The 25,676-nt window shown below is 53.3% G+C and overlaps 1 protein-coding gene across 8 annotated transcripts in view; it reads left to right on the top strand.

Moving 5' to 3' along the window:
* Positions 1-25,676, top strand: part of INPP4A (inositol polyphosphate-4-phosphatase type I A) — a 51,730-nt gene that overhangs the window by 3,527 nt on the left and 22,527 nt on the right. For 2 of the 8 annotated variants that reach the window (XM_068984561.1, XM_068984537.1), the window contains exons 3-16: positions 4,451-4,569; positions 6,716-6,832; positions 7,119-7,198; positions 8,772-8,883; positions 9,629-9,719; positions 10,174-10,321; positions 11,857-11,987; positions 14,030-14,134; positions 14,596-14,704; positions 16,603-16,617; positions 19,123-19,306; positions 19,684-19,902; positions 20,493-20,631; positions 24,230-24,262. In XM_068984561.1, coding sequence (XP_068840662.1) covers positions 4,451-4,569; positions 6,716-6,832; positions 7,119-7,198; positions 8,772-8,883; positions 9,629-9,719; positions 10,174-10,321; positions 11,857-11,987; positions 14,030-14,134; positions 14,596-14,704; positions 16,603-16,617; positions 19,123-19,306; positions 19,684-19,902; positions 20,493-20,631; positions 24,230-24,262 — 1,602 coding nt within the window. Of the gene's footprint in view, positions 1-4,450; positions 4,570-6,715; positions 6,833-7,118; positions 7,199-8,771; positions 8,884-9,628; positions 9,720-10,173; positions 10,322-11,856; positions 11,988-14,029; positions 14,135-14,595; positions 14,705-16,599; positions 16,618-19,122; positions 19,307-19,683; positions 19,903-20,492; positions 20,743-24,229; positions 24,263-25,676 lie in introns of all 8 variants that reach the window. The other 6 variants (XM_068984553.1, XM_068984528.1, XM_068984519.1 and 3 more) reach the window with 5 other exon arrangements.

The raw sequence follows: 25,676 nt of genomic DNA, 5'->3' as shown, positions 1-25,676 counted from the left end.
GGGACTGAGCTAGGGATTAAACCTTGGGTGAGATTTAGGTTGGATAGGAACAAGGCTAGGAGAGATTGTCACTTGTAGGGAGGTATTTTCTGAGAGTTGTTGGCCCATCAGCCCTTAAGCTGACATCAGTCTTTCCAGCCTCGGGCCACTTGCTGTATCTCAGTCTACCTGCCATCACTGGGCTTTGAGAGACCCAGGTGTTCCAGCCTCACATGATGAGAGGGCAGGCTGAGAGAGACCCGACCAGGGTCTCCATGGGGTGTAGCTTAAAGGACGGAGAACAGTGGAACAGTCATATCTCTGATGTGGAGGCAGACATCATAGAAGAAGCAGAACAGAATTGAAAAAGACAACAGGGACTTCCCTGGAGCCTCAGTGGTGAAGAATCCACCTGCCAGCGCAGGAGACGTGGGCTCAGCCCCTCGTCTAGGAAGACCTCACAGACGGCGGGGCAGCTAAGCACATGCACCACAGCTCCTGACCTGGGCTCTGGAGGCCAGGGGCTGCAGCTGCTGAAGCCCACATGCCTCGAGCCCCCGCTCTGCAACAAGGGAAGCCCCCTCAGTGGGATGCCCGTGCACCACAGCTGGAGAAAAGCCTGCACGGCAACAGAGACCCGGCACAGCCAAACAGAAATAATAGCACTGTGTTTCAAAAAGAGAGTAAGACCTTAAAGCTTCTGGAAGAAAAGAAACTGGAGAGCTCACAACCGCAACTTCGGGTTAGGCAAAGATTTATTACTTGGCGGAAAGTACTATATTCTTTAGTTTTCTATTGCTGCTGTAACAAATCTCCACAATATAAGACCTTAAAACAAGCCAAATTTCTTATCTCATAGTTCCCTTAGGTCAGAAACCAAAGGGCTCAGCCAGGTCTTTACTTAATCTTATAAACACCGAAGTCAAAGCATCAGCAGGGCTGCGGTCCTTCCTGGGGACTCGAGGGTTGAAGGTGGCTCCTTATTCATTCAAGTTGTTTGCAGAATGAATTCCTTGTGGTTTGAGGACTGAGGCCCCCATTTCTTCGCTAGCTACCAGTCGAGGCCTGTTCTCCGCTTGTAAAGGCCGCTCACATTCGGTGGTTGTGGCTCTTTCCTGTCTCTCCACAGCCAGCAATGGCAGGTTGAGTGCCTTTCATGCTTAGAACTTCCCCAGTCTTTTTTTAATTCATGTCTTTGTAGCTCACCCTTCCATCTTCCTCTTGTACTTCTAGGAGCTCATATGATTCGATTAAGCTCATCCAGATAATCTGCCGTAATCTTTCCATGTCAAGATTCCATGACCTTGGTTACATCTATGAAGTCCTTTTTGCCTGTATTATAATATTTTCAAAAGTTCCTGGGATTAGAATGTGGGCACTTTTTGAGGGGAGGAACGTTTTTCTGCCTGCTAGTTCCTAAAATTGAAAATCTAAAATAAAAAACTCTAGAAATCTTTGAGAAAATGAATAAATAAACCACAAACTGGAGAAAAATATTCATATGTGCCTGACAAAGGACAGATCTAGGATAAAATGCTTACAAATTGACAATAAAAAAAATCAATTTAAAAATAAGCAAAAGACTTGAGCAGACTCTTGACAAAAGAAGTTATAAAAATGAACAATAAACACATGGTGAAAAGATGCTTAACCTCATTAGTCATCGCAGAAGTGCAAATGAAAACACATTCTTTAGAATAACTAAGATGAAGGCTAACCCCAGCAAATGTTGGTGGGATTCAGAGCAGCTGGAACTCTGGTAAATTGTGGTGAGATTATAAAGTGATGCAGCCGCTTTAGAAATCTGTCAGCTTCTTAGAAAGCTAAGCATATTCTTCTCTACTATAACCTAGAAGTTCCACTCCTAAGTGCTCATGCAAAAGAAAACATGTTCACAAGATGTGAGTAAGAATGTCTGCTGCTGCTGCTGCTAAGTCACTTCAGTCGTGTCTGACTCTGTGTGACCCCATAGACAGCAGCCCACCAGGCTCCCCCGTCCCTGAGATTCTCCAGGCAAGAACACTGGAGTGGGTTGCCATTTCCTTCTCCAGTGCATGAAAGTGAAAAGTGAAAGTGAAGTCACTCAGTCGTGTCTGACTCTTTGCGACCCCATGGACTGCAGCCCACCAGGCTCCTCCGTCCATGGGATTTTCCAGGCAAGAGTACTGGAGTGGGGTGCCATCGCCTTCTCCAAAAATGTCTATAGCACCTTTATTTAAAACGGTTCAAAACTGCAAACAACCCAACTGTCTATTAACATACGGTGACTGGTAAGTGAATTTTGGTATATTGATTCAATGGAATATAATTCATCAGGTTTTAAAAAGAATGAATTATCAGTATATAAACAATACAGATGAATCTTAAAAACATTCCATTTATGTTCAAGAAATTCAAGAGTGGACAAAAATGGTTAAAATCAGAAAGTGGTTGCACAGGCAGGGGAATTGACTGGGAAGTGGGAGGGGGAGCTTTCTTGTCTGATGGAGAAAGTCATCTTATTGTGTGAGTGTGTATGATTGTCAAAGCTCATTGAGTGAAAGCCTAGGCTCTTTGTGTCTTATTATAGCCAATAAGTGATGAAAATCCATAAAAATGTATGAGAACATATTACAAAGAGATCAGTTTTCAGAAGTAAATAAATTTGCAGAAGTAAAAATCAGTTTATGAATTTTAAATCACCAGTGAGCATTTGAAAAATAAATGAGAATGATGAGACCAGGAGTAAAGACCTCTAAAAATCCTCTCCTCCATGAAGACAGTGAAGAAATGGTCGAGATCAATGATTTCAGTTGCCAAGATGCTGAAACAACCTAAGTGCCCATCCGCAGATGAACGGATGAAGATGTGGAGGGTGTGTGTATGTGATTGTTGTATGTGTGTATATGTACATATTATAGATGCGAGTATATATACACACACACACACAGAGAAATATAAACAATGGAATATTACTCACCTGTGATGAAAATTTTGTCCTTTGCAGCAACATGGATAGACTTGGAGGACATTATGCTAAGTGAAATAAGTCAGAGAAAGATAAATACTGTATGATACCACATATATGGAATCTAAAAAATACAACAAACTAGTGAATTTAACAGAGAAGTAGACTCAGATATGGACAAACTGGTGGTTTCCAGTGGAGAGGGCCAGGAAGGGGCATATAGGGCCAGGGGATTGAGAGGCACAGACTGCTGGGTATAAGATGGCCTCAGGGATGTACTGCGCAGCGTGGGAAATACAGCCACTATTTTGTAATAACTAAATGGAAAGGAACTTTTATAATTCTATAAAAAATTTAAAATAAAAACAATCAGTTGTTTCAGGACTCTGGGAATTAAGCAGAGGCCTTCAGCACTCTGGGGCATGTTCATTGCCTCTCTAGAAAAGCCAGTTCTTGTTATGAGTATTGGACTTCGATTTACTGTATATTTCATCAGTCACCAGGTGGATATCTTTCTCATCTTATTAGTATGTCTTTAATCAGAAAGTGTCTTACAGTTAATGGCATATCATAGGTTAATGGCAATGGGCCTTTTTTTCTTTCATAATGCATTTTACAATAGATGGCATGTTAGAGTCAAAGAAGTATGATCATTTTTCTTGTGGGTCCCTTCTATGATTGACTAAGGCTTCCCTGGTGGCTCAGACGGTAAAGCGTCTGCCTACAGTGTGGGAGACCCGGCTTCAATCCCTGGGTCAGGAAGATCCTCCGGAGAAGGAAATGGCAACCCACTCCAGTACTCTTGCCTGGAAAATCCCATGGATGGAGGAGCCTGGTAGCCTACAGTCTATGGGGTCGCAAAGAGTCGGACACGACTGAGCAACTTCACTTTCACTTTATCTGAGTCTTACAATCTATTTCAAAATGCTCAGTGCAATACATTTTCCAACTGAAACAGTTGTATGAAGTGTCTTTAGTTCTAAAAAGCCACATGTTTAGTAGTCTCACATTTGATATGAGTCTTATAAGGAAAATGAGCATGATTTTCTTAAAAAGAAAAAAACTTTGCAATAGGATTTTAATTAGCTTCCAACATATGTCACACACAGACCCAGGGATGGTGTGAGCTTGGGAGTTCAGCAGCCCTGGATGCGGGCGTGTGTAGCTGGGTCTTGATTTCATAGACTCTGTGGCTGCCTAGTTCCAGTTAGTTATTAAGGTCAGACTTCATGGGTCAGACCTTTCCTGTGCCATCCGTTCCGTGGATGAAGAGAGCCTTCCATTGGCAGTTATGGCATTGCTGTCCTGGGGGCCGGGAAGGCTGGGAGGAATGAGAAGGGATCATTTCTAATTTAAAAAGTCTTCTCCCTATAACAGCAGTCAAGAGTGATCATCTCATTCCGTTGTGTGGGGTTTACTTCTTTTACCTTCTTTGGGTGTGTTTGGAACAGAGAACTAACTGAAGTCTGATTTTTAAGAACCATTTCTACTTTATTTTATTTCTATTCTATTCTAATTTTGCAGCCTGCAGTGAGCTGCATACTCCATCTCTAGATCGAAAACCCAATAGCTTTGTGGCAGTGAGCGTGACCACCCCGCCCCAGGCATTCTGGACGAAGCACGCACAGACGGAGATCATCGAGGTGGGTGCTTCCTGCCCCTGGCGGCTCCAGGACTGCTGCTGGGCCTGGTGGGAGGCCTGCTCAGTGCCCTGAGCGCCCATAGCTGTAGCTGTATTCCTGTGGATTGTCGCTCTTCTTTCACGAAAGTTTATTCAGCACATTGCTGTCTTTCATCACACTTCCTCATCTGGGTGGTGCTTTTATTTGCCGTGTTGTTTATAGTTGCGCAGTCGTGTTCCGCTCTGAGACCCCATGGACTGTAGCCCACCAGGCTCCTCTGTCCATGGGATTCTCCAGGCAAGAATATGAAGTGGGGTGCCATTTCCTCCTCCAGGGATCTTCCTGACCCAGGGAGCGAACCCCAGTCCCTGCATTGGCAGGGGCCTCTTTACCACAGAGCCATCAGAGAAACCCTTTACCTGTCATATCCTTCAGAGTTGTCGACTGTCTATTGGCTGGCTGTTTTTGAACAGTGACCCTCTAAGGCTGATTGCTTTCTAAGAGGTGAGACCTCATACTCCCTTCTCATCTCGAATTGGCTGCTGCTTTTGGACACTTGTGGTCTTCATTCAGAGTTTAGGGAATGTGACTACCAACCAGCCCTCTTACTGGCCATACTTTCTATTGGTTTGTATTTTTATATCCTTTTTTGAGTTGTGTGTTACGTGTTTAATCTTTACATGCAATGAAGTGATACACAGTCACCTCAGGAATTTTACCAGGTTTCTCTAGATAATTGAGCACATTACGTAAGTTATGAAACTAAGTGTAGGAGGCGGCTGGTGTGAGCTCCTGTAAGATTTTGTTGGTGATGTGAGTTTCTGTGTGAATGTTGCCCTCCCTGGCAGTCTCCAGCAAGCAAACTGCATTTCTCCTTTCCAAGTTTTACATTTTGCTTGATAGACCCTCTAATCACCTTGGAAATTTATTTCCAAGTTCAAGGCCACAGTTCCAGTTTCTAGTATTTGTCTAGCACTGCCTACCCGCGAAGCAGAGCACTGGGAGCTGTGGGTGGCACAGTGACCCTTGAGCCCCCGCCCCTGCCGTCAGGGAGTGTGCCAGGCTGTGGGTGAGGAGGCCAAAGTGAACATGGCTCCCTGCAGACGAGCGGAGTGTGGGCCGGGTGAGAGCAGAGCGAGCAGGACAGCGCGTGGGGATGGGGGCCTGTCCCACTCACTGTGCGGCTCACACTGTATCGTGTGTGCACGTGGCACCCCAGGGGTGCAGGGGTCTGGCCATGCCGTAGCCGGCTGGTCTACAGGTGTGTTTAAGGCGGGTCCTGGGGGAGTGATCTGGGGCCTCACTGGCAGCGGGGAGGAATGGAGGAAGGGGGCGTGAGAGGGAGGCTCTGCAGGTGGAACTTGCAGGGGTGAATCATCCCTGGGTGGTTCAGAACAACAGAGAAGGCAGCAAAGCAGGTGCCTGGGTCTGGAGCCTCCTTGGAAGGAGAGTCAGAGGGAGTCTGAACCAGCAGATGGAGTGGTTGGGTGGGGCTGTGGTCCCAGCAGGTCACTGCGGGGTGGGGGTGGGGACGAGACTGTCCAGCAGGTGGCGAGACACCAGATCTGGAACTGCAGGTACAGACAAGAACTGCTAACAGTTTGACCGAGATCGCTAACCACTGCCTGAGGAAGCAAGTTTAATATAATGGCGTTTGAGGTCAGGGCTGGGCTGCCAAGAAATAGTGACCTGTGATTTAGAGACTCGCAGCTCATCTTCAGAAAAAGACAACCTTAAAAAAGCTGGACCTCCATTATTACAAACCTAGGATTCTAGAAATAAACAGTTCTGACCATTCATTTCCTCTTTCATCTTTCCATCTGCCTCAGCTTAAAGGAAGAGCCTACAGCAGTAGACCCAAACACGTCTGCAGCTGTAAGAGCAGTCACAGAAAGTCTTTCCTGCTGGGGGGGGCCCGTAGGGTGAGCTCGTGGGCCCAGCGTGTGGTGATCTATTCATGGTATCTGGGCCTACAGGCTTTGTCTTTCTTGGAAAGCAGAGTTTGGCTTGTCTGCCTCCCTGTAAAGCCTGTTTGCATTCCTGTTGATCCAAGCTGGTAAGATGTTACTTAGTTTCTCCTTCTGAGAATGTTGGTGTATTTCAAAAGCAACCACTTAAGGAAAATGCAACTCTGTTTTCTGATTTTTTTTTTTTTTTTCTGTTGTAGGGAACCAATGATCCTATATTTCTAAGCAGCATTGCCTTCTTTCAAGACTCTCTCATCAATCAGATGACACAGATCAAGCTGTCCGTGTATGATGTCAAGGACAGATCTCAGGGAACAGTTAAGTACCATGTTGTGGTTCGTGGGATGTTCTTCCCTTCTTTTTCTAAAGCTGCATAATTGTCTGAGAGGTGAACACAAGACTGACTTTACTCCTGGCTTGCGAATTAATGTCCGGGTGTTTTTGTCTTTGGGAATATCTTTCGGAGCCTCCCATTGGGCTTCTGAGATGAAGTCAGACGTGTTGAGAGAGCCATCCAGCTGGACCCCCCCCCCCTCCCCTCAGCCGCGAGAGCTGGAGGAGAGGCTCAGCGTGGGCACTGATGCTGTCTCCCCTCTCCCGCAGATGTACTTGCTGGGGTCCGGGACTTTTGTCGTCAAAGATCTGCTCCAGGACAGGCACCATAGGTTGTATTTAACACTAAGGTTGGTATTTAATTTTGTCTGTCTGCAAGGATCTGGAATCACAAGGTCCAGGGACGGATGGGGAAGGTCCGACCCTATATTGAGAGAGTGTGTTACCTTCAACCCCCATCCCCAGAAGCCAGTCTTGGGGGGAGGTGGTTGTCATTGAGGAGAAAGAAAAACACTCAGCCTGTCAGAGGGCCTGTCATGGAACGGAAGTGTGCAGTGTTCGTGGGAAGTATGCAGACCTAAAGGAAAACCTTGTGTACATCTGATAATACCAAATGTATTTAGCTGCCATCTGCCCCCCGCAATAGGATGTGATCTCCCAGAGAGCAGGTATCCCAAGACTTAGAACAGTGTCTGCTGCTCAGGAAATATTTGTGGAAGGAACGAATGAGGGGAGGGAGGGGCCGCCCCCACTGTGATGGGGTCAAGATGTCAGTCCTTCCCAAATTCATTTTAGGGGCAGGCCCCACCCTGATGTAGTGTTCTGTCTGTCTGTCTCTCCATCTTTTTTTTCCCCCCAAATAATGTAACAATTGGGAAAATAGTCTGAAATAGCAGAGACAGTTTTGATGTAGGAGATGAATTCTTGGCCAGTAGTGTGGCATTCTGAAGACGCAGAGATGACAGTATTGCATGCTCTGGGGAGGGCTGGCCCTGCAGTGAGCCTGTGTGTGTGGAGAGCCTGGCTCAGGACAAGAGAAGGGTCTTGGGAGAACGGGAGGGTTTGCTTCAGGGAAGGATGGTTAGAGGAAAACACTCAGGTTCATCCATTGCCAGAGCTGATTCTGGTTGGACATCATCCTTTTTAAAAGGAGCTAGAGATGGTCATTGAACAGTGTGACTGGGGTTGACTTTCCCAGGCACAAGAACCATGAGAATGAGTCACAAAGGAAACGGTCGGTGGATGGATGTGGCCGTGCAAAAATGTAGAGTCTGGCTAAGCCCCACACTTCAGGCTTCACAGTATTGCTTTATGAGTCAGAGATGCACCAGAGCTTCCCTGAATGAATCAGATGGGCCCAGGCAGCTGGCAGCCACCCTGAGGCGTCTTGGGGTGAAACTGACCAGGGCTAGGGGGGCCTCAGCTGTATCACGAAGGATTCAGAGGCTTTGGGAATTCCCGGGTGACCTCCACTAACTGGGGTCCAGGCCTAGGACTTGAGGCTAATCAGATCTCGAGGATGGAGTGGACGGAGCAGAAAGGGGTCCTGTGCCAGAAGAAGATGCTCTGGGTCCTGACTCTGAGATGTGTCCCCATCACTCTCGGGGGAGGGGCAGCCCAGGGATGAAGGGCCCCTGCCTCCCAAGCGGGCAGGGAGGTGGCTTTGCCTCTCCCGCTTTACTGGCACATCCGTGCTTCTCTGTGGGGCGTCGCCCCCTCCCAGACGCGGCCTTCCCTCGCGGCCCCACCTTTGCTCCCCTGCCGCCCTCAAGCCCCCGCGTGTGGCAGCTGCTGTGGGCCGACCAGCTGGCCCCGTCCTGGTGCCCCCAGGACCTGCCGACCACCCGCGACGCTGAGCTCTGTGCCTAGCAGAGAGTGAGGCGCAGGCACCGCACCAACACCGCAGGGCGCTGCTGGTTGCAGGTCCGCGGAGAGTGACCGCGTGGGCAGCATCGCTGTGATGGGCTGGCAGATGGAGGAGAAGTCGGGTCAGCGGCCCCCAGTGACCCGGTCTCTGGACACCGTCAACGGGAGGGTGAGCACAGCATCTTCTCCCTCTGGGTGGGCTGGAGGGCCCTGCTAACGGACGTGGCCTCTGAGTTCAGGGGACGGGACAGTGGGGCCCTTACCGGACATGCCTGCGCCCCCAGGCACTTATCCGGTAGAGAGGGGGTCCCCAGCCTCTGTTCCAGGTCATAGCTGGCTCCTCAATAGCGGGAGCTGCAGGTGGGAGGGGAGAGGTGGCTTGCAGGTGTGGGCTGAGACCCGGGTTGTCTCTGAGGGTGGGTTAAGGTCTTCCTCTCCCAGAACACTCCCTGCCCATGGCTGCCTAGGCCCCATCGCACACCTGCGCCCCCCCACCCACCTCTCCCTGCCCCGCCTCATGCACAGCCGCTCACACAGACACTCTCAAACAAGAGCCCAAACACTGATAAGTCGTCACTGTAAAATACAGAGATCTCTCATTGCACCCAGAGCACGTCTGAAACGTTAGCGATGGAAATACTCTCAGGCCTGTCTACCACCGCCCTTTCATCCTACACAGCAAAACACTCAGAGACAAAGGGAAGTGACTTGGTCAGAAGAGTGCATTTCTAGAAACTCGTGTGGGTGGAGGGCGTCAGTGTCCCAGGCGGTGGCTTCTCTTGTTTGTGGCTGGGGCTGGGTGTTTCTCACAGAGTCAACTGTGGATACTAGTTTCAAGGAGGCTTCTATGGTCTAAGATACGCCCTGGAGTCGCCCGAGTCAGTTTCGTCATGCTCGGGTGTATGTGTTTTTAGATGGTTCTGCCTGTTGACGAGAGCTTGACTGAGGCCTTGGGGATCCGATCCAAATACGCTTCATTGCGAAAAGACACTTTACTGAAATCGGGTAAACAGCTTCGTCCGTGGGTACTCTTGCCACTCTCGTGAGTGTCCACTTGGGCCCGTGGTCCCCTCCCCCACCTGCTCCGATCGTCAGGGTGTGTCCGCCAGTGGTCACCTCCCTGCACACCAGCATGCCAGTCTCTGGTTCAGCGTATTGGGAACTGGTGACCCTCCAGGCGAGGGGCTCCTCCTCCCTTTGGCCCTGTCTTGATGATTCGATTGCCAGTGGCCCTCCCCACCCAGTCCCAGCACCTCCAAGCCAGGGACATGGTCTGGGACGACAAGACTGCATGTTCCGGGGCAGGAGCACTGAGGCTGTCACTTGGTGGGCTTGGGTTTAAGTGTTCGGATTCCCTGGAGATAAACAGTAAGGAGACCTGGGGGTGAGGGCACCGTGTAGGCTGGGGGGCCGCGGCGGCCCGCCCCCGCTCACTGCAGCTGTCTCTCTCCCGCCTCAGTGTTTGGTGGTGCCATCTGCCGCATGTACCGCTTCCCGACCACCGAGGGCAACCACCTGCGGATCCTGGAGCAGATGGCAGAGAGTGTGCTGTCCCTGCACGTGCCCCGGCAGTTTGTGAAGCTCCTGCTGGAGGAGGACGCAGCCAGGTGAGGCCCAGGGCTCCTGCCGGCCACCCCTTCCCGCAGGAAAGCTCTAGAGGGGGTGGGTGAGCACAGACCTCAGGCAGGCCTGGTCGCACGCCCAGCCCAGCCGCCTGCCTGCTCCTCAGCCTGGCTCAGTTTGCTCAACTGTGTCCCCCGTTTGTGTGTGAGGAAGTCACAAGATCGCCTGCCCGACAGGCCAGCTGTGCCAGCTCCGAGCACATGTTCCCTCTGCTTCAGCATTCCTTTTGCTGATTTAATAATAATAAAATGGTATGACTTTTTAACTTCAGATAATTTAGTAGATTCCTAAAAGCATTTAAAAATTAGCCCCCCAGAGGAAAAAGTGCATAGTGTGAAAAGTGAAAGAGTGCAAAAAGGCTTTTTACCAAAAATGCAAGTCTTGAGATGCTCAACTTTCTTGTTCATTTCCCAAGAAACAGCCACTTCAGCCATGTCAGTGTTTTCTGCTGCATTTCTGTATATATGCACAGAGCACTCTCAATCAATTTCAGGGATTAACTCCTGATTGGGAAAGGGAAATCCTCATAAATGATGAGGACTTCAGGTCTTTTATACTTTCTCCCCAGTTTCCTCAAATGGGTATCCTTTTTTCAAAATCCATGTGTGCGTTCATCATTCTGATTCTGTAGCTGCTATTTCCTGCCGAGCTGAGATTGTGTATCATTTCTGTCTCTTCGGCCATGCTGCATGGCAAGCCGGGGATCGAACCCATGCCTCTGAAGTGGAATCGCAGGTTCTTAGCCACTGGACCGCCAGGGAAGTCCCATATATTTCAGCTCTTAAGCAGCTTTCATTTCTGTGGAGACCCCAAGTCCTCTCTTGCTTGTCCTCGTCTCCCTCACACCTTCTATATCCGGACAGCCCGTCACTCACACAGACAGTGACGGCAGCGGTGGCTGAAGTTGCCGGTTTCCCAGGGTCCTTGTCCCAGACCTGGAAAGGATGGCAGTGAGACTCAAGGGCCTGGCGGCTGTGGGACCCACACTGCTGAGCAGCCCAGCTGCAGGCTCGTTGGACAGCTTTCTGTTCTGCAGCTCTGCTCGGGGAGGGCGGGAAGGCCCATGCTTCCCAGAAGCCAGGGGGCAGAACCCTGGGGGACGAGGAGATGGGAGAGGGTTGCCCTCAGGCTCTAGTCCTCTTGTGATCCGGGAGGGTTGGACTCAAATGGACTGCAGCTCAAGCTCTTGTGGCCTCTGGACACGTGCGTGGCCACAGGGGCCATGGCAGAGCCACTCCCCTCTCCAGTCCTTCGCTGCGTTTTCCCTGAACACCTAGGTTCCTACGGAAAGCCTGTCTGTGCAGTTTCCACACGGTCACTGGTTGCCCACCTTTCGTACAGCCGCATGTGGGGCCATCCGCCGTGCTGCACCACTGCTGGCCCCCAGACCCACAGGGCCTTCCCTGAGCGTCCGTGACACGTCCACGACCATCTGGCCTCCTGGATGCTCGGGACTCCTGAGCCTCCTCTGCCAGGAGGGAGTGGGCGCCATGGCCTGACGTGTGTGTTTTGCTTGCAGAGTGTGTGAGCTGGAGGAGCTGGGGGAGCTGTCCCCATGCTGGGAGAGCCTCCGGCGCCAGATTGTCACACAGTACCAGACCATCATCCTCACCTACCAGGAGAACCTGACCGATCTCCATCAGTACAAAGGTGGGCGCCCATCCTCATTTCCCAGCTGAAAACCTGGAATCCAGGGCTGCTCACATATGCCCACTGGCAGACGCTCTAATGGATTTTTAAAAATAGATTCTCATGTAGATGTTGGTTCTTTCAGATATGGAGTTTTCAGATCTTAATTAAGACAAATATGTGAATTGCATTGAAAGTTCCTTCCATGGTGTCATCTGCCAAAACAAACCACTAGGATGAAACTGAGGAGAGAGAGTCCCAAGCTGCCGGTCCACGTTACTGCCTCATCTTGGTCCCGCATCAGTGCAGTGCCCAAAAGAATGTAGGCCTTTTGCCTTGAGACCAGGCCAGGCGCAGTTTCTAGATTTCCTAGCTTAACTGGTGGTCCTTATACTGATACATGGACTTCCCAGGTGGCACCAGTGGTAAAGAATCTGCCTGCCAGTGAAGGAGACACGAGAGACGCGGGTTCGATCCCTGGGTCAGGAGGATCCCCTGGAGAAGGAAATGGTAACCCACACCTGTATTCTTGCCTGGGAAATGCCATGGACAGAGGAGCCTGGTGGGCTACAGTCCAAGGGGTTGCAGAGTCAGAAAAAAACATGAGTGTACACACACACACACATATTGACATAAAAATTGTCTGAGTGAAGCTCTCCATTTTAAGGCTCAAAAGAGAAAATGAAAGACAGACACCTCTTATTAAAAGGTGCCACTTGATTTTCAAAGCATGTTTGGGTAGATTTAGAAAACGATGATGAACTCAGTCCCTTTGGATTCCAAATGAAGTGACTGGTTTTCTATTTATTCTCCAGATCCTTCCCTTCTTCCCCTTTTTATAATAGAATTTCAGGTTTTCAGGAAAGTCATAAGGCCTTAATGTGGTTTTGACACAGAACATAGAAAGCTGTCCATGAACTTGACTGAGAAGAAGCCAGAATCAGGAATGACGGCAAGGTGATGGCGCCCTGGGTCTGGTTTGCGTCTGAAGAAAGGATCTGAGTGCATTTCTACGAGAAATTGCAGTGTTTTCCTGAAGGGATGCAGGGACCTGCTGGTGCTGGTTGCCTGTTGCCTGGGGAGTCTGAGACCATACACCTGGGTGTTTCTGGAGCAGAGCTTCTGAGATGTCGTGTGTATCTGTGTCCCCTGAGAATCTTGTTAACAGCAGATCTGGGGTTTGGCATTTCTAACAGGCTCCCAGGAAGCTGGTGTTGCTGGTCCGTGGGCCCCCCCACCCATTAGTAGCTGGGGAACAGTTTCCTGGGCAAAGCGTAGAGCAGATGGTGGCCAGTCTTCATTTCTATGCTGGCAAAATAAATGTGCCATTTTTCACTAAATGAAATGTTTATTTCTCCTCATTGTCACCGTAATTTATAATCCCTTTCTTTTCTCGGCATGTAATTCTTCACTTAGTTAAGTATTCCAGTTATAGAAGTAAGATTGTGAATATCTTGTTAGGAAACATGGTCCAAACCCCTGAGCCACGCAGGGTGTACGCAAGGACGTGTGTGTGCTCTAGGGCCAGACCAGGTGCCTTGTGGCGTCTGCTCACTGCGACCGACTCAGGGTGGCGAGTGGGCCTTCTCGCCACTTTCCAGGTTTGGCGTGTCGCTGCTGTTGCGCAGTTTCTTGGATCTTAGGTGCTGGAAGGCTCTGCAGTGGGAACAGGCACTTTCTGGCACGGGCCTCCCTGCTTTTTATAGCGGTGCTGACAGCATGCTGCACACAGTTCCATCCCTGAGTCAGACCTCTCGGCTGAGAGCTGGTGTAGGCAGGTCTGGTGTCCTTCCTCAGCTTCCGAGGGTGGCTCCGCCTGCCTCCACTCGCCCCTGGGACCCCAGACCAGTCTTCTGGCCAGGAGCTGCCATCCCTCAGCATTTCACAGCCCACGTCATCAGGGAAGGAAGCGTGCTTGTGGGCAGCTTGGAGTCCCCGAGGCCTCTGCCGACACGTGCCTGCTCGCCCACAGCAGTGTCCCCACAGGGTCCCTTCTCTGGGCGCCTTTCTTGCACGCTGGATACAGGCTGACCATCTTTATCTTCTCTCCTTCTGATCTTTAGGTCCCTCGTTCAAAGCAAGCAGTTTGAAAGCAGATAAAAAGCTAGAATTTGTTCCCACTAACTTACACATACAAAGGATGAGAGTTCAGGATGACGGAGGAGCAGGTAACTGCCCCGTGAATCATGTCGGTTCTTTCCTCGGTCCCTGAGCTGTCACACGTCTGTCCTGTGTGTCTGCTGTGGCGCTGGGCTGAGAGCACAGCACAGGGGCTTCCAAGGCCTTTGTGAGGAGCTTTAGCATCTGCCTCTTGTTTGTCTTCCCTCCAGCTTCCTTGCGTTTCTGGGGCAGAAAACGGCCCACAGGTCATCCTTCTGAGGCAGGGGCGCAGGCTGAGTTGTGGGTGTCTGTGTGGCCCCACCCCAAGACCCACACAGGCCCCTCTGAGCCAAGATGAGGGTGCTGGGCTCCAGAGGCCCTCAGGCACCCTGGATGGTGGGACTAGTGTTGCCACAGGCTGCTTGGAGCTGGGCTGGCAGGGGACCCCAGAGCTTCGTGCATATCCCCGTAGCCAGCTTTGTCCACAGGCCCGAGCCAGAGTAACAGAGGAGAGCTTTCTGTCATTCAGATCAGAACTATGACATCGTCACCATCGGGGCACCAGCGGCACACTGCCAGGGCTTCAAGTCAGGAGGTCTCCGCAAAAAGCTGCACAAATTTGAAGAGACAAAGAAACAGTAAGTTCTCAGAGGGTGTCTGTCCTCCTTGTTCTGCTGTCTCAAGCTTCCTAGATTAAAAAAAAAAAGTCACAAGGGGACCGCAGAAACATCCAGCGTCCGATCTGCTTTTGCGGGGTTGGGGGAGCTGCCTGAGGAGCCTGTGCTGGGAGGTGACCTAGTGCCCGAGGGCCTGTCCCTGCAAAACGGCAACCGATTGAAAAATCCGCCGGGAGAATGGTGCCCCCGGTCCTCGCGGACTTGGCGGGCTCCGCTGCCCTTTAGAAACCCTGGTTGAAGGTCATAGGGTGCGAGGTCTGGGAAAGATGGTTTCCTCTCCTGGAGGACATTGGTGGTCAGTGTTCCCAGGGTCAGAGAGGCTCCAGGGGCTGCAGGGAGTGACCAATCAGAGTGGGGGAAACGGCGAGGTGGGCGGGGCACGTGATAAGGGGCGGGGCCTTGGGGCCGGAGCTCTGGGGGCAGGGTGAGCTGGTGGCTAGAGCTGAAGGTTGAGCAGGTAGGTCAATGCCAGTGCTAGGAGCCTGCTGGAAAGAGGGTGCAGGGGCTGCTGCAGGGCAGGGACGACAGGGAGAGAGTGCTAAGCTGAGCTCTGGTGTCTGACACCGGGAGGCATTGGTGATCTTCCCAAACATCACCTGGCTAGACTTTCCTTGACTGGAGGGCTTGAATGTAGGAAGTAGATGCATGTAGGTGATGCCGTGGGCTCTTCAGACCTACAGGTAGAGGAGGAGTGGGACCAAGACAAGCTTGTCTCAGGCTGGTAGGAAAGACGATGGGAAATGAGGGGAGATGGCGGAGGACACTGATGGAGTGAGGTTCTGGAGAAGGTGGGGAGGCAGGATCCTGGGCAGTGGTCCTGGAAGGGCCAGGAGAAGGAGGTGGTATCGCAGAGAAAGAAGAAAGTGGGGCTGCAGCACAGCAGCCTGTGCAGAATGTGGAGCTGAGGGGCCCCAGCACCAAGGCCCACAATCCTCAGGAGGTCCCGTGGAGCAGTTGTGGAGGCCTGGCGACTGAGGCCACACACACAGTGCTGGCCGTAGCCTCAGGGCAGAGCTGGCTCTGTGTCCTGGGCGGGTGTCAGGACAGGGCTTGAGCAGGTTGACCTTGGACTGCAGGGGCTGAGGAGAAAGGACAGGTGCAGTGGGCTGAGGGGTGAGCGGGCAGGCAGAGAGCACCCAGGGACTCAGGGTTCAGCGCTGTCCCCAGGGCAGAGGGTGGGAAGTGAGCCTCAGACTGGGCAGCATCTCTGGGATCCTGCCCACCTTCCTGCAGCCCCCTTGACCTGGATCTGGCCCCACCAAGGGCTCCTCACACCAGGCCACCAGACTCACCCGAGGATTTTCCAGCCTGGTGGTCCCCTGGGAATTAGGGCAAAGACAGCTTCCTGTGCCACCGCCGCTCTGCACGGCCAGCCGCGCGTGTGTCGCTGCACTGCATGTGGGGGTGTGAGCGTGCGACTCGGCCCTGGGGGAGAAAGCCGGTCAGGGGCTGGCCCTGGCCCAGGAAGGTCGGGGTGTTGACACTAGTTATCCTGCATGTGAACTTCAGGACTCTTATTCCCCAAAGGCTTTTGTAGTATTTTTCAAATATATAACGTACATGTTTATGTATTTTCCTACTAATGGCATAAAATCACCTGCAGGAATGGTTTGCACCAGGGGAGCTCTCCTCAGCGCAGGTGTAACCCACCACATGCGGCGTCTCCCTGGGGCTCAAGCACATGCGCAGACGCTGCTCTGACCAGGGAGCACCCTGGGCTCCTAAGTTGAATCCTCCCTGTGGTCGGGGCCTCCTCAAGTTATCTCCAGAATTTTGATGAAAGAGAACTTGGTTTTGTTTTGCATTTGCCGTTTGCTAACAAGCTGCTAATATTTCATCTTGGTTCTTTTCTTTAGCAGTTTTGAGGAGTGTTGGTGAGTTCTCTGTCTGTGGAGAGTGTGCGTTTGGGTCTTGCTCTCGTGCAGAGAAAGCCTGTCCCCTCCTCTGTGAGGTGCTGCCCCTGCCACGCCCCCGCAGGCTCCTAGCTGTAGTCTCATAGACAGAACTCTCCTTCCAACTGCAATGTTCTGTGATAATGAATAGCCCGTCTCCAGTCTGCTGTTTCAAACCCTCCCAGTCTGGCTGCGTCACTTGGAGCAAAGACCCAGCTCTCTCTCCATGACAAGGAAGCACCTAGGCCAGGCAGGTCCCAGGTACTGAGGCTTCAAGCCACTACAGTGGTGTGTTTGGGAGTCCCTTTCTGGCTTCTTTTACTGCCATCTAAGGCTCTTCTGTTTTTACTTCTCCTTCACCTCTCGCAGGAATGAAACCAGCTTGCTTTTTTTTTGGCCATGCCTCATGGCACATAGGGTCTTAGTTCCCTGACCAGGCATTGAACCCCTCCCCTGCCATGGAAGTGCAGTGTCTCAGCCGTAGACCAGCAGGGGAGTCCCCAGTGTACATTTTTATATTTAATGGTTAATGGAGGTTTGCAAAACAAATTACTAGGGTTTAACCCCTGGAGGGCAAACCAGGGGTTAATATAATCAGATGACTTTCTCCACCAAAGAATGAGATGGCAGCCAGAATCCTGGTGCCTGCTGACCGAGGCCCCCAGGTGCTGCTCCAGGCCTCCCCAGGCTCACCCAGAGCGCGGCCCCGGCCCAGAACAGGGGCTCTGCACCAGGACTCGTGAGGCTCCCGCTGCCCTCGGGACCGCTGCCTTCACGGAGCTGGAGCAGCTCAGGGCCCTGGCTGGGCGGGCCAGGGTGCCACGGGGCCATGGCCCTGTCCCCCAGCCGAGGCCCTGCAGCTGCCCCATTGTTAGTCTTTGGGCTCACACGGCTGTTGTTCACAGTCGCCCATGAACAGCCGCTGTTTGAGGCGTGTCCTTTCTCACTCCCGCCATGTGTCCCTTCCATGAGCCCCAGTTACTGATAGGACCTGTGTGTGAGGACTCGTGGGGAGTGGGGAGGTGATTCCTCTCCGGCTGGCTAGAGGCTTTGTGTTTGCTGAAATGGACACGCCGTTCCACACACACACGAACGTGCACTTCACGTCACGAGTGTTCTCTCAAGACTGGGGCCTGGGAAGAAGAGATTTGAAAACTCCCATCCTGAGACTTGACTCCGCTGAGTGGCAGCTATTCATTGGGCAGAGTGATTGCAGCTTGGAGAGCAGCGTGCGCACCTCATGCTGTGCGGGCCTGACTGCGGCCTGCTGCATGGGCTTCTGACACCTCCATCGTTTCTCACTGTGACGTCTGGGCTTGGGGTGTTGTTTGTTCTGGGGTGCTGTGGTTTTCGTGTGTGCATGCTGACCCCGTAGTCTGTCGGGGGCAGGGCAGGGCCGTTTCTTGGTGACCCGGCTTCCGGTTAGCCTGGAAAGAGCCCAGTAAGGAAAGGGCTCATCCCTGATCATGTGACCCTCTTCTCCCGGGGCAGTGAAGGAGGGTGTGGCCCTCCACCTTCTCTCTCCTCCCCCAGAGTTCTTTGAGGGTGTCAGTCAAGGCCCTTCATTCCGTGAAAGATGGTCGCCTTATATGTTTTCCCCCTGCTTCCCTCGCTTCCTCAGGTGGTCTGAAAAATAAGTTTGTAATATAGGGTTGATTTGGCATTTTAGCCAAGAGGCATTCAGTTTATGTCCCCATCTAGAAGGTCCCGAGATGGAGTTGGTTCCCCAGAGGCTGGTGTTTGTGCCGGGCAGTGGCTGAGCTGTGGCTCTGACGTTGCATCCCAAGAGGCACACACATGTCGCTTGGCGGCAGAGATAGGGAGGACCGGTTTCCTAAGTCACCGAGTGCCTTGCCTCCGGTCCGGCGCATCGTCCATGCCCCTCCATCCCTCAGGACAAGATTTTTTAAGCAAGGGAGTCCCAGAGCAGGAGAGAAAGGACAGAAGCCCAGTTCTCTGAGGACTTCCTGAGGTAAACGCACAAAGGAGGGTGTGGGTCTGTGTGTAGGAAGTTTGAAGTCCTTGTTGGCCAAATGAGAAACCAGGAATCTTTTGGCAAAGTCCAGCCCCCACTGAAGTCTGCTTGTACTGTGACGTGACCCCCTCCAGAATCAGCAGACCCCAAGTCTCCACTTAGGTAACACTTAGAAACTGACAGAAGAGGTTCTTAGGTGAAAGATGGTGGATGTTCAGATGACGACCGGGCTCAGTATCTGTACACATGTGTATAAACACAGGAGAAATACAGATATGTGGGAATATAGATAAAAGACTTAACTGTATTTTAACATTTCAAGCCTATACCATATAGACAGGGTGGATCTCCTGAGATTTACTCTTGCCCGTCAACAACTAGACTAGCCTAGGAAGACACCCCTGAGGAACAGGACGCTTCACCTTGTGTTGGGTGTGGGCTGGGCTTGGGAGGGTGTCTCCAGCCTTGTCAACTTGGGAGAACCCTTTTGAATCTGTTCCAATCCTTCCTAGCACATCATCCAGCTGCCAGTCCATCATCTACATACCACAGGACATCATCAGAGCTAAGGAGATCATTGCCCAGATCAATACCCTCAAAACCCAAGTGAGTTACTACGCCGAGCGGCTCTCGAGGGCGGCCAAGGACAGGTCTGCCACTGGCCTGGAAAGAACACTTGCCATCTTGGCAGACAAGGTAGGAGGGACTCTCCTGCTACAGGGGAGGTGGGTCCCTTGGGTTTCTGAAAACCCCTGGACACCTCACGTGTGCCGAGAGCTGTCCACACAAGTGGTGATGCTGGGATGACCTCGAAGGTCTGTCTGCCTTCAGGCCTGTTTCCCACACGGCCTGGAGTGGAGGTCTGGGACTGGCCTGTGGTCATAGACCTGGAGGGGGGCCAAGGTAGTGACGGAGCCCAGGGCTCAGGATCCTCGGTGACAGCCTCATGCCCTTGACTTTGCAGTGAGTGCCGGGGGCTTGTTGAAGCTGGGGCGGCTCCTCCGCCTCCTTGGTAATGGCCTGCTCAGCACGGTTTGGGTGCTGAGAGGCTGGGTGTGCGTGTGTCCCTGCAGACCCGGCAGCTGGTCACCGTGTGTGACTGCAAGCTGCTGGCCACCTCCATCCATGGGCTGAATGCCGCCCGACCTGACTACATCGCCTCCAAGGCCTCGCCCACCTCGACCGAGGAGGAGCAGGTGATGCTGCGGAATGACCAGGACACCCTCATGGCTCGGTGGTCGGGCAGGAACAGCCGGTCTTCTCTGCAGGTGGACTGGCACGAGGGGGAGTGGGTGAGTCCGCACTCCCCACACCCCCACCCCCCATGCTGAGCGGGCCATTGGCCCTGCCAGGCTGCATCTTCCTGGGACTGAGGGACTGAGGACTTGGGAGCTGTGCTCTGACATCAGTTCATGCTCTCCCGAAGGGGGGCCCCAAGAGCAGGTCTGTCCCTCTCGTAGTGACACACCACAAAGCCAGCCCTGTCGCTTGTTGGGTCTGCTCTTCAGAGGCACTGGCTCCTCCAGCCCCACCCCAGTGTCCTGAATCCTGTCTGTGTTTCTGGAGACACCCCCTCCTAAACCCAAGTGATCAGCAGCTCCCCCCAGGGGGCCTCAGTCTCCTGTGACGGTCGTGTGAGGTCTGCGGTGGACGGAGGAGGGGACGAGACCGTCCCTTCTGCCTGCCCTGGCCTCTGCCCTAGTGACTGGCAGACTCTCCACAAAACAGGACATTGGTTTGCCTTTGGAGCTGTGAATTTTCTCGCTGTTTCTAAGTTGGGGGCTTTGGGGAGCATGGGGCCCAGGCGGGGATCCGAGTCGGGGGCGTCTGGCTTGTGTTCTGCCCCACCCGAGGCACTGACCCCGTGCCCTTGCTCTGGAAGGAGAAGGTGTGGCTGAATGTGGACAAGAGCCTGGAGTGCATCATCCAGCGGGTGGACAAGCTGCTGCAGCGCGAGCGCCTGCAGGGCGAGGGCTGCGAAGACGGCCTGCTGGGCGCCGGGAGCGGCTCCAGCCGCAAAGGTAACCGGGGCAGCCAGGCCTACTGGATCCGACCGGAGGACGCCCTCTGCGATGCCCCCTCCTCGCCATGCCCCTCCGCTGCATGCTGCCCTCACCCGACTACACCCACACGTGCGTATGCAGCCCAGGTCCCATGCATACTGTCCGTCTGTCCGTGTGTCTCTAACTCCATGACCCCACGCAGACTGCAGGGAGGCCTCTCAGCAGAGGGGAGTGTCGCAGTGCCCGGAGCAGCAGGCGAGGGGCGGGGGGCTCTCCGCGTCTTCACGGCTTGTTGGCCCTCAGCCCTCCCGGGCCTCCCCTGCTGCATCTGGAGGGTCGGGCTCCTAAGCATTTGTGGTTTGTCCACCCACCTGGGAACCTGAAGGAAGCGGAATGGTAGACACCTTTCTGATGAGATTGCCTGTTGCATCAGGGATGAAGGAACAGGCGCACCGTGCAGGGAAGAGCCAGCTGGTGGCAGGCCCAGCGCTTGTCTGTAGAGGCTGGTGGTCGTGGGCTGCGAGCCCTTTTACAGCCGCAGCCTGCTGCCCTGGCCCGTGCTGGTAACTCAGGGTGGGCCCCTCTGCCACGCCTGGGGCCCGGTGGGGTTTATCTGTTTAGTGCCACCTCCAGGTGGGTCTCTCCGTGGATGGCAGGACAGTGGCCTGGAGCAGCCTGCTGCATAAAGAGCCCGCCATCTGTGGAGATGGAGCCTAACCAGGCACTCCGTCCTGCTGGCTCCTAAAGCTGGGGGTGCCGTGCTTTCTGAACACGGAGGTGCTTGGTCCCTACAGCTCCGGCCTTTACTAAGAGCTGGTGGGGCCGTGGGCCAGGCAGCTGAGACTGGCCGCCGCCGCCTCCTTGCTCCCCTTTGGGAGTGTCACGCAGTGGCAGGCGAGGTGCTGACGGGCCTCCGGCAGCAGGACTTGTTTCCACGCTGGGCAGCGTTCCTTCACGACAGGCAGGCTCCTGTCGGAGCGGCTTGGTGAGTCAGATGCCCTCTGCACTCCAGCCCTCCTGCAGTCTGTCCCCAGGCCGCTCCTCTCACGAGCGTGTGTCTCCACAGTGTCTGCACCCTCCACTCTCCATCTGCGAGGGTTTGACTCTGTTCCCTAGACCTGTATTTAGTTCACGGAGCTGTCTTGTCGTCGTTCGTGTTCTCATTTTTTACCGTAAATTGTGTTGCTTTTAACAATCTTCTGAAAGTTCATTGCTCATCTCTCTTTAATATTGTCTTGCTTGCAATTTAAACATTTTTCTGGAGATAAAAAAAAGTTATTGAGTGGAGTTTTAAAAAAATGCAGGAGGTAGTTTGTTTAATCAGGTATACTGTTATGCTCATAATTTATTAAATGTTCTCTTTTTCTAGGCACATCTCGTAATGTTCAAATGTACAGACATATTTAAGTGCAGTTTTGAAGTGATTTAAATGAGCATTTATTTATGATATCTAGGGTGTGGCTGGTACCTGTGTGTGCCTGACAGATCAGCTCTGTTCTGCTCGCAGGAGTAGGAAGTGTCTGAGAGTCTGACTCTGCTGATCAGCATTCAGAGAAACACATGAAACCATGTGCCTCCAAAGTACCCGCCCGTGATCCTAAGCATAGCCGGGAAGCCATTCAGACCCCCGTGTGCTGCGGTGGATCAGGGGAACCAGACTGAGACGTTTGTCTTACTCCGTCTCTTGTCCTCAGGGGCCAGAGCTGGGTTCTGTCATGCTTCCTGATGCCCTTCCAGGTTCCCAGGGTGGTCCTTTCGGCCTAACGAGCAGGTTGGGTTCACACCAGTGTATTTATTACCTGTGAACAACAACTTCTGCTTCTTGGAAAGACTTTATTATCCCTTTTCATTCCAGTTCCCCACCCCGTGCTGGGTCCTTGGTTTTCATCTTTCATCAGGAAGTTGCCCTGCCTCAACCTTGCCTGGTGGGTGGGGTTCCCCTGGGGCCAGGGCTCAGCAGGACCCACTGACCAGTCCCCACCGACAGGAGCCACAGAGGCTCCATGGACCTCCTCCTCCTGGTTGTCTCTCCCCAAGTGACCCATCTTCACCCCTCCCCGCCAACCTGCCAGGATCTGCTGACTTCCACAACATTCCGTGCACACACACTCCTGCTCTCCTCGTCCCCAGAGAGTTATTCCAACCTCGGACCTGCTTTCTGTTAACCCGAGGCCCACAGGTCACACCCCAGGTCGTGTGCCCTTGAGATTACGTGCTGCATGTGTGTAGAGCCGTCCACTGTGGTCAGCAAATCTCAAGGGACTCAGTGCCCTAAGGCCACCAGAGGAGATCCTTCCCTCTCCCTGTTACTGAAGATGAATTTACCCAGCAGGTTTAGCCCCCAACCTTTTCTCAGGCGTAGTCCCAGCCCAGCCACTTGGGATCAGTGCGGATCATGAAAGCAGGCCTCTAGACCCTTCTCCTCATGGAGATTCGGGATCTCAGAGGTTCTGGGGAGGCAGGAGTCGGTATTCTTCCCAGGCACTTCAGGTTTTAACCAGATAGACGTTCTGTGCCACACACCCCATGGTGGCTTCCCTCCTTAGAAAGCAGATGGTCTCAGGGGTGTGAGCTCTGGAGAGGACACTGAAGTCTTCACCACACACAGGTCTTTAACATTGCTCTGTTTTCTGTCCCGCTGGCCAGTTCAGGAAGTCATGGCCAGAGACAGTTAGAGGGGAGACCCTGGCCACCACCCTCTGGCAAAGCCCAGGGTGTCGAGTGTCCATCCAGCTGCCTCTGTCTGTTCTTGGGGATCTGAAACTGCCTATTTCAGGATCTGAAAACATTCTTGGAAACCAAAAGTTCAGACGTAAAATAAGCTTTTACCCCCAAACAATCCCTTTTCAAACTTGTTCCTTAATAAGTGGCACACACAGTTAACCAGGAAAATTTTAGGAGTCCTGCTGGCTCCTAAAGCTGGGTCCTGCTGAGCCCTGGCCCCAGGGGAACCCCACCCTGGGGTGGGGTTTTTAAAGGAAAAGTGAAATTGAAGTGAGTACTTCCCCGTGAGGGTGAAATCAAGTTAAACTTGGTATCTTTAAGGGACCCAAGGGGGCGTTCCAGTTGTAGCCCTCCCTCAGTCATAAAGGTTTTGTATTCGGCTTATGTGGCAAAGATTGGCGTGGATGTGTTTGGTGTATGGGTTTCCTGACCGGACTCCAACCTTTTGGATCTCAGCAGTTGACCTCTAGCCCAGGCTCCACGGCCCATTAGGGCGGTGGGCTCTGAACTGGACACTTACTTACTGGTCAGTCTCTCTCACTACACGCCTGCTTCCAGATGTCGTGAGTCTTGGGCTCCGGCACGTGCCATGCGATGGACGTGGGGGCGTTATCGCATTGTGACACGTAAACCTGCTCTTCCTGAAGAGCGTCTCATGTTGAAGTGTCAGCAACATGAATGCTGACGCCGGTGTATTGGGCGGTGCGCTCCCAGCGGCCCCACCACCTCCGCGGGACCCCTCAGGAAGAGGCGGGCAGGCCCCCGGCCTCTTCTCCACTCAGTTTAGCCAGCTTACTGCCAGCTGCTGCCGCAGTTGCTCTAAGCGTTGAGTTGTTGGTGTTTGAACTGTGTGCATGCCTTAATCATCCATGTCACCTCCATTTCTGTGCAGATTGCAGCCCCCCTCCTGAAGAGTCCAGCCCAGGTACGTGGTTTCCGTGCAAGGCTCCGCAGACCTCTTCTTAATATCCAGGTCGTGTGGGTAGCTCCACTGTCAGATTACCGTGTGCTCTCAGAGTTGGGAAAATGCTTGAGGGGTTTCTTCCCTGTGACGGATGTAGCAGCTGCTCTTAGGTATGCCGAGGGGCCAGGCGGGCTGGGCACTGGGGCGTCCTGCGGCCGTTCAGACAGCTCGTGTCTCAGTGCTCTGGGGGTCCTGAAGTCAGGGGCCTGGTTAAGACAAGTTTGTGTTTATAAACGACGCTGGCTGAGTCCACCCGACCCCGCAAGCATCCCGTGAGGTAGGGAGGCAGATGAGGCATGGCTGCCCGGGTGCTGTGCCTCGCAGTCTCGTGGCATCCCCTCTTCCGAGTCTGGCTGTGGCCTCAGACTTCCCGTCACACCCTGCTGGGGCTCAGGTGGAGTTCGCGCTGGAGATGCAGTCCTTTCTGCTCCATCTGCATGGAGGAGTCGGTGCTCATGACTCTAGTTCAGGGGTCGGCAGCCTCAGCTCTGAGGGGACCCCGTTCACCTAGATACCGCTCTCCTGAAGTGAGTCACACCTGCTCGTTCACACAGTTCTGTGGCTGCCCGGGGCCAATTCCAGAGTTCAGCAGTGGCCACAGAGACCCCCGGGGCCTTCAGAGCCTAAAACATGGACTGTCCAGTGTTTTACAGAGAAAACGTGCCGACCCCTGCTCTAGTTCACACTGAGTTTCCTGAGTGTGGCTTGCGGTTTTCCCAGAGTGAGCATGAGAGCCCCAGATACGGCGTTTGTTTTGCTTCCCTGACAAAAGCCAGCTGCCCGTCAGTCTGAGGATCACATGGCCCGACTGCACGTGTACATGTGGCGAGACACGCGGTGCTTACCTCGAGTGCAGCCAGCCAGGACTGTGGGCTTCACCCCCCTGTTCCCATGCGCTCTGAGCATCCTCTCACTCCCAGGGCGCCGGGCACTCAGCTCTGCTCACGGCGGTTCCCCCAGAGCCCCGGGTGCTGTTAGCTCCTCACTGGGTAATCTGACCGGGCACCTTGTAACGGACCCACCAGTCTGCTCTCGGCCCCTCAGTTTCTCTCCCCCTGCCCTGCCCCAAGTTTAGTTTGGCCATGAGCCTCTCCAGCACCAGTCCCATGGGCTCTCTGAGGCCTGGCAGCTGCTTGGGCAGTTACCTCAGCGCCCCCTCCCCAGCCGGTGCCCAGACTCGCAGCCCCGCTGAGCTTACCTGCACAGCAGGTTGCTGCCTTCACGCCGCACTGTCTCCCCAGGCTCTGTGGCAGTGACGGTCCCCAGAAATTAAGACCAGGGGAGGTGGTGGTGGTCCTGGAGCAGCTCGGGCTCTCCTCAGCTCTGCGCGTCCTGCAGTTTGCGGAGCTGACGGGCGGTCCTGTGCTTCCCAGGC

This window comes from Capricornis sumatraensis, chromosome 1 (assembly GCF_032405125.1).
Source record: "Capricornis sumatraensis isolate serow.1 chromosome 1, serow.2, whole genome shotgun sequence".
Taxonomy (NCBI): Eukaryota; Metazoa; Chordata; class Mammalia; order Artiodactyla; family Bovidae; genus Capricornis; species Capricornis sumatraensis.
The sequence above is the reverse complement of the archived record's forward strand: the minus strand, read 5'-3'. Positions and strand labels throughout refer to the sequence as shown.